This window comes from Parambassis ranga, chromosome 18 (assembly GCF_900634625.1).
Source record: "Parambassis ranga chromosome 18, fParRan2.1, whole genome shotgun sequence".
NCBI lineage: Eukaryota > Metazoa > Chordata > Actinopteri > Ambassidae > Parambassis > Parambassis ranga.
In genome coordinates this window covers 6644150-6657315 of record NC_041038.1, presented here as the reverse complement: position 1 = coordinate 6657315, position 13166 = coordinate 6644150, and the positions used below count along the sequence as shown (strand labels likewise).

Genomic DNA, 13166 nt, shown 5'->3' with positions numbered 1-13166 from the left:
TACTGCGCATATGTTAGCATATTTAGCTGAAACTTTGGCCACAAATAAAACAACAGCACAAGATGCTCATATGTAAATGTATATGTGCGCTCAAGCGATGATAGAAATTAAAGTTTAAGGTTGCTTTTCCCATAAATAATAAAAGGCCGGCCTTCCAGTTCCAATGTGTGTGCCTAGGTTCAAACAACTATTACATCAGTTTCACACAGTCAGTCTCTGTCACTGGAAGTTTTGATCAGACAAATCCCCTGCCTGTATGGTTTCCTGCTTAAAAGCTGACACAAATATCCAACTTTCAATCCCACCAGACCACCAGCTCCTAACCTTTTGTCTGGTATGTCCAAAAGACCTGTCAGATAAGCTACTAAAAGTACTCCATCTATATCACCATGTTCCAAAACATGATGTTATTTAACAGTTCAACATTTTCGTGGATTATTTTAACTCTTATTGATCCATTTCACCTCAATAATTATCTCTGTGTTTATCCATCAGCCTAATTTTAGCTATAAAAAGGCAGAGAAAACAGAGGCTCTGAACAAGAACTACCTGTCGGGAAAGTGGGATCTACCCTGGCAGTGGACTTGAAGACACTAATGGATTGTGTTGAGGTGGAGGATCCTGAACAAAGTAAGCAAGTGCTGATAATGCTACATGTTAAAATGTCATTCATAATTAAGCGTTAGACTATAAATACCCAAAGGGGCTAACTAAACTCGGGTGGGGCAAGTAATCAAAAAAGGAGGAAAACAAAAAGAGGTAAAAGTATACACACATGACATGCAACAAAGAAGATGTTTTCAAAATAAAATTAACAGTGATCTAATTTAGTAGATAAAACACCAACTTCAAGGAATAACTCCCTTCTCTAGGAAAAGAGGACCAAGCACCAGTGCTGCAGGTTTTCCACATATATATTTATAAATATTAGCATATCCACATATAAGGCACATGTAGTCTCATCAGCTTTAAACAAAGAAACTGACTAATCAGTATGTTCATTCATAGATGAGTAGACATCAATAGAATCTGGAATATTAATATTATAAATTCACAAGTACGCACAACACATTCATGTTTTCCTGTGCCAATTTGGAGTCTCGACAAAGTGCAGCATTCTGTTTACTGTCCTCCCTTAGGAGGAAGAAGAAAGCAAACAATTGGGATTCACTTTTCGCAAGGGAAAGGAAAATGGGAATAAGGAGCATAGGAGTTGATGCTGCTATTGTCCTTGCTCAAATGTTTCCTGTAGGGCATGAAGTTCTCCATTGATTTCAGAATTTTCTGTTCCTGTGCAGCTCAGGCGTCATCAACGGCAGTTTTCAATCCGCTTTATTGACTAAAACAGAGAAGCCAGGGTTGAGAAGGGGGCTAGCGGGCAGCAGCTAGTACGTTGTGGGAATACAACTAGGCACGATTAATGCAATGATCAATAACGACAAGGATTAAAATAAGCTTGTCAGATCTTTCAGTAACGTTAGATTATGCCAAGTTGTTGCTATGACAGGTGTCAGAGTGTGCAGATGGACAGTGAATGCCCCACTCGCCTTTACTCGAAACCTCTGTGGGCTGGCTCTGTGGAAGTGAAAGTGAGCTTTCTTCAAGTTCATTATTAGACTCATTGTCCTGGGATTCACAGAGCAGATGACCGACCTCTGAATGATTGACAGAGTCTTGTTTATCTGAAAGCCATTGAAGTTCTTTTTGAGTGGGGGAGGCATCCAGCGCCAGAGCTGCCTCTTCTCCTTCCTCCACTGTGGAACCCAGTTCCTCATCTTCTACTCCTTCCACCTCGTGCCCCGCTTCTTCCACCGGGCTCCGCCCCTCCTCCAGCTCCACGCCGATTGGCTCTTCCTTCAGTGTCAGCATCTCTCCCCCTCTCCTGTCAATCCCATTTGTCTCCACCCCCTCAAGAGGCTCCAGGCTGCTGAGCAGTGCAGGTGTGTCTTCCCTGCTGACGCCATCTGTGCCAAGGTCACTGCCAGTGGTGTGGCATTCCCAAGATGATTCATGTGAACTTCTGTCATCTGACAGAACTGGGAGAAGGAAGACAGGTCATTTTAATTACTCAAAAACATGCCATTCAGCCTCATTCTCCTGTGGTAGTTATGTGCTATAAAATTTTCACATAACTCCATAACTGGAAAAAAAACTGTATGTTTACAATGTACGGAAAAGCAAAAGAATTGTTGATCCTCTTAAAAACTTTCATCTTTTAGGGTTGGACCACTGTGTCAATGCAGAAAGTTATTTCAATTACTTATGTGACTGAAGTGCTTCCATGGCAACAGGCTAAATATAGCAACAGTGCCCCAGACAAGGGGACGCAAGACAAGTGTGACGCCCTGCATCTCGGCAATAGCAACAGCTTAGTTCTGCTTCTTCGCCAAAATATGCTCTCACTTTGGGGATTACTGACCCATATTTGTGGATGTGCTGGCAAAAAAGGTTAAATACTGCACACCGAGTCCATGCAACCTCCCCCGCCCCCCACAACACACACACATACACATATACATGCACCAAAATACGCAAGAAAAAAAGCAACATTACTTAAAGTGGCATTCATATTTATGGATGCTAGTTTCCCCTTTTCCCCCTCTCAAAGAGGACACGGCAGAAGTTTCTGAATGTCAGTGGGCGAGAATTTGCTTCACATTTTCAAAATGCCATGGCATTTGGGCAGCTTGAACCAATGAGAAGCTGAGAGGAGTGGAGGCGGGAAGGGAAAGGACTTGGGTTAAACATGGAGGATAGACATAGCATTTAGCATGCAGTTGCTAATTGCAGTGTTTATGCTGTTAGCTGTGGGGGGTTCTTATCAAATGACTGGAGAAGTCAGCTACACACAATTACACACTCACCTCTAGGTGGCTGTACTTTGGTCTGCATCTGAGATGTGGCACGTGTTGGACGAAGCTCTGGCTGAAGGTTATCATTTAGCGTGATGCTGTCTCGTGTTCCTGTGAGAGCAAGGATGAAACACTCTCCATTATTTTCCCATCAACAAAAGACAAAAAAAGTAAGCACAGTTTTTGCGTATGTTGGAATGGATGGAGCACATGTACGATGCTGCATTACAATTGCCTTCACAAAACATACACACACACGTATGCATTGCAGTGTTCACAGGAAGAGGCGTCGGCTCCCCGTCATCTGTCTTCATTAGTGATGGCTGCACGCCTCTTAGGCTGACACCATATGCCATTCATAGGAGGCTGTGCACTATAAACCAGACGTCACAAAACTATATGCACGCAGACACGCACAAACACAAAGGCCTGTAAATATCCTGCCTTTGCCTTCAAAGAAAAGCCTGTGAAGAAGCAAAACTCGGCTTGTTTCTGTGACCGTTCAAGTGTGCTGTGCAAAAACAAACAGAAGAATGGGAAAATGGATGACTGGGTGACACGATGCATGAGAATCATGAGTGGTGAACAGAGACCATATTGTTATGAATGCAGTCCATATTGTTATGGATGCTCAGTGTTTACACTGATGTGGGAACAGTGAGTGAGGCGGCTGTGGCGGGTGTTGAAAGCTCAAACATAACCATACAGATATTTTAAATTGTTTTTATAACAATAACAGTAATAGCATTATGTTTCTGTAAGGTCTTATATTATTTGCAGATATTGTCCTATTTGTATCCCTGACTTATCTGGTTGCTTTGTTAGCAAGACAGTCAGCTGTAGATTTTCAGTATGTTTAAAAAAATATAGGTGGATCTATATGTCTAGTGTGGATATGTACAAACATATTGTTTGGTATTAACAAAGGTCTCAAAATATCTGTATCAATCAAGCTCTATTGTTTCTCAAGGTGCAGTTAGTATTTTCCAGCACCATAAATGTTCATATGGCTCAAAAGAACCAGCAGTTCTCTAAAAAAAAGTATCCCTATCTTTAAGCACAGAGAAGGTTTGAGAGAGTTCTTAGAAGCCAATAATAAAGTGCTGCTGATTATTACATATGCATAGTAAGGCTCAGACTGAGCACAGCAGTTGTGTCTCTGGGAGGCAGGCTGCACTCTGGAGGGGGCTGGCGGCACCAGCGACATGCTTTAAGTCTTACTGACAGCTGCCATCTCAACGTCCCACTGAAACACATGCAACATTATGTATGTGCTTATGCACACATCCAGCAATAATAACAGACTGTTCCGCATGATTGGACATCCCAACGTACTAGAACATGAGCTCTGTATCACAAACAATGAGACAAATAGAGAAGGTATACCAATGTGTCACACAATCATGAGGCTACCCCAGGATACAGGATGCTGTCTTGCTTGAGGGTGATAGGAAATGCCTCCATCTTGACTGGAAAAAAAGTCTGCCAATAAACCAAAACAGAGCCATACTGTCTTTTCAATAGATGATGCACACTGACAGCCTTTCACTTGCGATGTTGCATTTCAGTTTGTACTCATTCAGCATGTGGGCGGGGTGAAGTGGAGGACCGGGGAGATATATCAATCACAACTTTATCTGACTCACTACATTGATGTCACTGTTATTGTTTTGGCTCGCTCTCATCCGTAGAAAATGTAGTCACCTCTAGCGTTCTCCGGGCTTCAGGTAGGCAGCCAAGGCCCTCCATCCTATCCTGTTTGCCTTTAATATCCATCAGCCCAACTTCATATCACATCAAGGCCACAGACGCACACATCTCTCTCTATATCTCTGTCTCCCTAACTGTGGTGGACAGCGTGGTCGTCAGGCACTCTGGGCCCTCGCCTACAAATTCCCTAATAACGGCACATTCCCCTAAATGTGTTTGTAATGTGGGCAATCATTTTCAGTAATGGATGCTTGTCAGTTTTATGGCGGAGAGAATGACGGTCTCATGACAGGGCACCTCCATCCAGCCCCTCCACCTTTCAGTGTGTTTTATAGACAGCACAACATCTCCCTCCAGTGGAGATAAGGGGAAACTATTTTCTAGGCAAAGTGCTTTATCTCCTGGTTTTAATGTTTTATGTGTACGTACAATTTGGGATACTGCTTTTGAGTACGCAGGGAAGACTTAACATGCTTTTGCTTGGTGTGGTTATTATATGCATGGGGTTTGCTTGCATGATCTCTGTCAGCTGAAATGACTACAGTGTTTAAGCTGGACTCGCTTCACGATACAAATGTGCAAATACATAATAGAACATGTTGCATCAAATCTTAAATTCTTTTAATCTGATTTCCATAAAAGTAAGGATACATCCTCATAGTGTTCACTGACTTCCAATCTGAACCCAAGTTTCAAAGGGTTACCACTAATGTGCCACCAATATGTCTGTAAAATTTTTAGACCAACTGGACCAAAATGATCTGTCTGTGATATCCTGGCAGCCCGATGTGAGTCAATGGTATGAACAGACACAAAAGCTGGTGGTAAACGGTGGGCGTGAGGTGACATGTTTTCTGGGCGTTTGCCCAGATTTGTCCTGGCATGACATAGTGGAGGGCATGGATGGGCTAAGTGGGACAGAAGGAATACATACTCCCAATTCCCACGGATACGTGGTAGGTCAAGCCTGAGACGCAGCCGAAAAGAGAGAGACACACACCATTATGAACATAAAACCTCATTAATGTGTTCAGATTATTAAATTTAAACCACTTGGCAAGCTATAGCAATTAGAGGAAAGATTATATTTTTTGCAGTGTACAATTTTAATTGGAAAATAAATGAGCTTTTATGGTTTTGTACCACATAAACCCACAGATTCATGTTTGCACATGGTGTGGTACAGTTTACAGGTTCTCCATAGTGGCTTTGCACAGCTGTGTGCTTAATACAAACATGATATGAGATTAAAGCCATCAGACTTTGCCCTGGATGTTTTGTTTAGACCAACCTGGAAGACTCCATAGTCCTGAAACCTCTAAAGTCTTCAGCTTCCTTTCCAGGTCTGCAACTCTGTTTCCAAGGATTCTGCAATAAAGGGGTTTAAGACAGGTCAGGTTTCCTGACTTTTTGTGTGTTTGTGTCAGTGTTTGTCTTTGAGGAGGAGCATTCTTGTAACAGGCAGACAAACACTGGGTCAGGTGTTAGAAGTAATAAGTACACCCTCTTATTACCTGTTAGTGTGCCTCTGGTGCTGAATGACCAGATTCTTTTCATGAATGGTCTCCAGCAGAGCAGTGGCCAGGGATTTGAGGTCGGAGATTGACTGCGGTGTGGCTGGCAAGCTGCAGCCCTGCTCTTCCAGAAGCATCTCCTGAACTGAAGGGAAAAAAATATGGGTGAAGCAGAACAATGGAAAGGCAGCAGGCAAAGGACAATGTGGGAGAAAGCTGCTCTTCCTGTGCTATAAAAAAAACAGCATCACATCCTGAAGACGTTATGTGGGTACTAACTCACAGTCTGCCAATAATGCACTAATAAAACTTGCATAAAAGTGAAAAATTGATAACAGAGAGAACAGGAGAGAAACGGCATGACAAGAGTAAGACAGAGATGGAGAGTTAGAAACAGCTGTCTACTAGGTGACACTCCAAACTTTAACTCCAGAGCCCACTGTGCTGCTTCTGCCAGCAACTGTCAGTCATCATGGCAGGCTCATTTCCCTACCAGTGGTGCTCAGTCTCCAACACTCAGAATACAATTAGTAACCCAGCTGGTGTCTGGGCGGTGGCTTGAAGGATCAGCAAAAAAAAAGAAGTTAATAAATAATGCAGTGAGACATGGCCAGCAACAAAGAAACTGATTTGTTATACTGAGGACAGACAATCAGTTGTAGAGTTGATCTGATCGAAAACCATTTGCATGCTTCCAGATCAGCTGCTCTGACATCGATCTATGTCTATTGTTTAAAGACAATTCCATTTGTGTTTTCACCTTGTTTGGCTGAGAGGACTCCTGTGAGAGGACTGTTATTTGATTTCCCATATGTGCCAGAGTTTTTCCTCCTCTCTAGGGCTGTCTGTGAGGAGGGAAAAAAACAAGTATATAAAGTTTGGCCTGATTAGCATGTTAAACAAACTCTTGCGCACTTTCCAAAAAAAAATCTGTAGGATTTATTAAGCCTCAAATTTAAAGAAGCCATTTGATCGGTACCTTGTACTTCATGATGTTAGATTTCAGCAGGGTCACCTCCTCTTGTAGTTGGCCGAAACGTTCATGCAAATACCTACAGCAGCAATAATTAAAATTCCCCATCAACACAGAAAATGTGGTGGGATTTATTGAAACTGCACTTACACAAATCAGATACCAAATTTAACAGTATAAGTGTTATAAGAGTGAGTGCAGAGCACACAAAGAGTCATCAACATATGCATCAATAAAGCTGCCATTACAAATGTCTACATGTGCAAATAGTCCAAAAAGGGGTAAAAGGTTATTTTTTTCAAATCTTAAAAAGCAAACATAGCACAGTATGTCCTCAGTGTAGCTCACAGCTGTTTACTTCTTGCCTGTAAGTTGCCTGGAAAAAGTTGTGCCTTGTCAAAACAATTTCTTGCCAAAATATAAGTGTGGGTATAACAACCCTGTTCCACTGCTGTAGTAATCCAAATTGTAGCAAGAGCAAGAATCTCAACTGTCTCCTATTACTTTAAGGCTTGAAGGTCTTAATTAGTTCTAGAACTTGAAAAGTTTCTTCAAGTGCAGATGAAAAAACTATCAAACGCTGTCATAAAGCTGGCTCTCATAAGGAGCGCCCTAGGAAAGGAAGACCAAGAGTTCCCTCTGCTGCAGAGGATAAGTTCATTAGAGTTACTAGCCTCAGAAATGGCCAATTATCAGGACTGCAGATTAGAGCCCACATCGGTGTTTAAAAGAGTTCAAGGAGTAGACATAGCTCAGCATCAGCTATTAGGAAGAGACTGTGAATCAGGCCTTAAAAGAAACAACTACTGAGGGAAAGCAACTTGGGCCAAAAACTCACACAGAGTAGACATTAACCCATCTAAAATATGGATTTTGGTCTGATGAGTCCAAATTTTTGATGTTTCTCACACACATACGAGTAGGCTGTACGTTGCCCGCTGTCAAGGATGGATGAGGAAGTGTGTGAAAGGGATGTGTTGGACCACACAGCTGCTGGTGTGTTTCAGGCGTGTATCCCTCTCACCTGTTCTCCATGCACAGGGCGTCCACATCAATGATACGTGCCTCACGGTTCCCTAAAATGTGGTTGAGCTCCACATTTAGCCGGTCTGCCTTCTCTTTGAACACACTGCGTTCTGCCTTCATGTCCTGCAGCTCGTCTGTCAGGGCCTTTAAATTGTGCTCCATCTCTTCCATCTAGAAACACATGCAGACACAAATGAGCCCCAAAGACACCGTTTACAGCAGAGTGCGTCGAGAGCACACACATTCTCATTGTTTTTATACTATGTGCAGTTTTTCCAATCCAGGAAACGTAATATATAATAACCCACCTGTAGCCCTGCTCTCTCTAGCTGACATACCAGATCCTCACGTTCATGGGCAGGGAAGTGGCGTACCCCCACCTCTTCATCCCCTAGCCTCTGTCGTGTAATGGTCATCCTCAGGAGCTGAACCAAAGACATGTTCAACTCACTGCTTCTTGTGCAATTAATTTACTATGTGAGTGATATTGTGTATGAATCTGTGTGCTGCTGCTGGCGGTAATGGCACCTTGTTATCCCCCTGGGCCTCCGTCAGCCTCTGAGTGAGCTCCTTCACCTCATCAGCAAGCCGTTTCTCTCGTTCCCGCGAGTCTCTCAGCAGCTGAGCCAGGTTCACCTGAAGAGAAGAATGAATGGGTGACTGAAAAAGTCAATTGTTTAACATGGTGTAACGGCACAAAAGGGCAGAGATAGCAGTACAGCTGAAAATCTAAATAAAAGGATCCAAAAATAGTGTGTAATCAATTATTTTTTAAGTATAAACTGGCAGACATAATACATTAGAGTCAAAAGAATCTTATTATTATTGGTTATTGCTTGACTCCCTGTTTGTACCGCTGTTCAATGTCACTGTGTCTTGGCACACCCAGCCTCATGTTTATCATGACCACAATTAGCTGATACTTTCACCTAACTAAGTAAACAACACAAGCAGAGAGTTTCATTTATAAAACACATGATACAATTCAACACTGTAACACCTTCCATCATCAAAATCAACTTACTTCATTACGTTTTTCTGGTGGCAAAGATGGGTCATCCTAAAAAAAAGTCAAAACAAAATGTCTTAGCAAAAACTACACAGTGAATCACTGTATAAGTATCATAAGTAGTTTGAGAACATCTTGCTGCAGCCCACTACTATAGGATTGTTGGTTTTTACTGTACACGTTCATGCAAAGCATCCTTAAAGGTATGAACCACTCACTCACAATGAGCTCTCTGTACTTCTTCTTTAATCCTTGGTGGCGCTCTCGCAGCTGGTTGGCCATCAGTTTGTACTGGTCTCTTTCCTGCTGACAGGTATCCAGCTCCTTGGACAAGATTAGGAGGGCCTCTTTCTTACTCTCCAGCTTGCGTTTACACACCAGAAACTATAGCAGGACCACAAGATAATATACAGATGAAGATCCAGCCATCATGCGATAACCTTATTGCTCAGTTATGTGATGACATGGCTACAGTTTCCTCACACCAAGCCTGACAAGTTAACTACAGGTGGCAAAACACACACAGGGCTTGGTTTAGATAAAGAACAGTGTTAAAGTGCTGACAGCTGTCAGGCCAGCTTATATCCAAACCACAGCATCTATCATGGAGATGAATGTGCAGTGTGTAGCAAACTTCAGTCTATACTATGGCCTGTTGCTTAACCAAAAACATAGTTAATAAGATGTGCTGTAACACAGTTGACGCACAAATATCAGATATTGATTTTTCATACTAGTAACATTTGCTCGTGACTTAGGTTACGTCGCCAAATCCAATATATATAAACATATCAATATGCAGGTTACTAATGATGTTTATATTTTTTCCTAGTATAAAATATTAACATGTACATACGGGTCCACAGGTGGGTTATACCATAAAGAGGTGGGCAGGTGCATTTCCACCGCCAGAGTAGGATGCTATTGACATATTAGCTAGCTTACAGTGCGTATTTAACGGGGAGGCTAGCTACTGACCAAAAGAGGAGTTTATACGACATTTAACAGCTTCGGAGACACCGAATCCGGATCCATATGGACCAGGAAAGCATTCAAATAAACCTGTCTGACTCCGCAGCAGCTGTTCGCGCTCTGAGCTTCTGACTTACCTCGCTGACCAGCCCCTGCCAGTCGCTCTCACTTCTCCTAGATGACTGCATTATTCCAGCAAAAAATGCCACAAAAATAACAGGATACAGAATCCTTCTTCTTCTCCCCCTGTCCGCCTCCGTCTGACCTCCAACTCCTCCTCCGTTTGTTTATCCTGCAACGTCACTCTTACCTCCACTCAGAGCTCTGCCTCCACAGGAGAAGGAGCAACTTCCGGTACAACGAAGCGGAAAATAAAAAATAAGAACATATTTTAATGTAATACTGGTGAGCCGAAGCCAAATGTAACATTTCAAAGATTTTCAATTTACCCCCATCTTTATAGCATTTTTGCTATAAAAAAAAAACAAAAAAAAATCTCTGGTTAACAAAGCGGATATTTTTTCCCTTCAAAATAAAAGCGTTTAGGCGTTCCTAAAATTTTTATTATGCCCAAAAAGTAAACAGACATACAGATAACAGAATAGAATACAGATCACACAGCATAGCAATGTATCTTATATTGCTAAACGATAATTACAGATACAGACAGACACAAAACACTTTTAAAGATTTATTTAGATATGAAAGATATTGTAATAAATTGACTTAAGCATGATATTGGCATCAAGTTATTTTACATCAGCATTTTTTTTTTTTGGGAGGGGGGGGGCACTGACATTCGAGAAGCGCTCAATGAACAAAAACACAGTACTTGACACAGCTAGGCTTTATCCACCATTACACATCACCTTAATTTCTGCTCCTTTCACATAAATATAATATGATTAAAAATAGCACAATAACATATTTAAAATACAGATTAAATATAATAGGCATGAAAGTGTCTTCATCAGTTCAGCTGTCTCTCGAGGGAGAGGAAAAATGTCTTCAGTAAATGCACAATGGTCTCGATTTAAACTCTTGAACAAAACATGAGCTAGATGAATTAGAGTGCTCACAGACCGTTCTATATAATGTTTCTGGTAATATTTTGTAAAAATAACATATTCATACATAAAATCCCTAAAAACGCCCACAAACTTATTTAAACACATATAAGTGCCATCCTCCACACCCAACATTAGATGCTTATTGTCCCTTCCTCCCTTAATCCAACCTTTTCCTTTAGTGCTACCCTGATTGCTCAATACATTCCAATCTTTATTAAACATGGCTTCATTTCTATTCACTCGGTTGTGATTCTTGAACTGGGACACCAAGATTCTCTGCAGTGTTTGCAGACTGCATCACAAATGTTGTGCTAAAAGCTTCTGTTTGAAACATTTCTGTTAATGGTGTTCTTGAATTCCACCCTTGGGTCTTGGCAAACTTGTAAATACATCCAAAGAGATCAGGAAACAACGCCAGTATATTAATGTGTTTTGCATCATCAGCACTGTGAACAAGAAGGAACATTGATGTTAAACTTGACAATCAGTATTTTATTTGTGTGCACTGAATTTAAAGGTAGGGTAGGAGATTTCATTCTGATGCACTTTTTGCTAAATTAGTGTAACTTCTCTTTACAAACCGATAGCAACCGATTAGTTCGGCAGTTTTGCTTTAAAACAAAGAATATTAATCATCTGTGGAAGCTATAAAACGCTAATAGTATAGTTAATAGTTTAGCTAATAGTATAGTTGGCTGGTTGTCACTCTCTTCCTGCTCTGCGTGCACCAGAGAGGTACATGCATGATGGCCGAAGTCACAGACTGGTTGGGAGAACGGGGCGTGTGTTGACTTTCAAAATCTGGCTGACTGTCACTGTGTTTTCAAAATCTCCTACCCTACCTTTAATATGATGCATCACTTTTCATTCAGTTTGACTTACTAGTGCTCATAAAGGTTGCGTATGAATCGCAGTAATCCCAGTGTGGTTTCAGGATACGCCTTTTTTTTACTATCCATCTTCTCAACCAGCTCTTGAGGAAACTGGAACACCCTAAAGTGTAAAGTGTCCTTGTGAAGTGACAGTGCAGGGCAGTGTATTAATTACAGTTCAACAGTCCAAAAGCAGAGGGGAAGAAGCCGTTCTTGTGGTATGAGGTTCTGGTCCAAATGGACCGTAACCTCCTGCCTGAAGGAAGTGGCTCAAAGAGTCAATGTCCAGGGTGAGAAGGGTTAGCTTTGATCCGACCTTCATCCCTCAGAGTCCTGGATACGTACAGGTCTTGGAGAGATGGCAGGCCGCACCTTCTTACCACACTGTGGTGGAGGAGCTCCAGGCCTGGTTATTATGTCGTGCTGCATGAGACTGGTCCGACCTAGGTCACCAGGTCCCTCTCCAAACAGAACTATGCGATGTCTACCAAAATCAAGCTTGGGTAAGAAAAGGGTGGCCAAGCAGCGCTTCATTATCTGCTATGTCAGGCACAAGGAAATTCACTTAAACTTGGCGGTTGTTGATACTGGGTAGGTTGGTCTCAAGCACCGGTACATCCCCTGGTCCCACCCCGAGCAGGGTCTCTACACTGGATGACTGAAGTGGGGGTCTCATGTCCTGGTGAATTGCATTGTAATTCATCTCTCTCTCTGACAACAGTGTTCCGGGGCCTGCGTTCAGTGAGGTTGTGGCCTCCTGGTTGCATGATGCTGGTGACATATGATTCAGCTCTCCTTGTGGTTTCATAGCGGTGAGCTATCTCATAAGCTCTGGCTAGTGTGGCTGGGCGTTTTTCTAAGAGTCTCTGCGCAGCTCTCTGTGCAGAAATTCTCTCCATGGTGTACTGCTGTCGTACTGGCCAGGGCGTAGAGTGGGAACTCTCTCTCTGGAGTCGTAGTCCTCATCACTCTCTGATGGAGGAGGCTGATGGAGTGCAGAGTGGCTCTTTTGTGGAGATGAATGACAATATTGGTTTAATCTGGAATGTCCATCTTTACGAGTCTTTTCTGTATTGATGCAAGAATACATGGGAAGTGTATTTGCTTCTGGCTTGGAAGTGTACTATGCACAAAACCTCCCATGTGAGCAGCAGAAAATGGGTTTGTG

General features: G+C 42.2%; 2 protein-coding genes across 2 annotated transcripts in view; both read right to left on the bottom strand.

The window, feature by feature from the left end:
* Positions 1-898: 898 nt before the first annotated feature.
* On the bottom strand, positions 899-10329 carry ccdc149a (coiled-coil domain containing 149a). Its single transcript, XM_028429728.1, has 12 exons — positions 10194-10329; positions 9307-9468; positions 9100-9135; positions 8604-8711; positions 8384-8500; positions 8074-8246; positions 7056-7128; positions 6837-6921; positions 6077-6221; positions 5854-5930; positions 2865-2963; positions 899-2036 (listed from the first exon to the last, which is right to left on the bottom strand). Exons 1-12 carry the CDS (start codon positions 10242-10244, stop codon positions 1483-1485), a joined length of 1680 nt encoding a protein of 559 aa, XP_028285529.1. The 5' UTR covers positions 10245-10329; the 3' UTR covers positions 899-1482.
* A 493-nt stretch (positions 10330-10822) lies between these two features.
* LOC114450683 (uncharacterized) overlaps positions 10823-13166 on the bottom strand; it is a 30813-nt gene continuing 28469 nt past the window's right edge. The window contains exon 7 of the mRNA XM_028428961.1: positions 10823-11572. Coding sequence (XP_028284762.1) covers positions 11359-11572 — 214 coding nt within the window. The 3' untranslated portion in view covers positions 10823-11358. The remainder of the gene's footprint in view (positions 11573-13166) is intronic.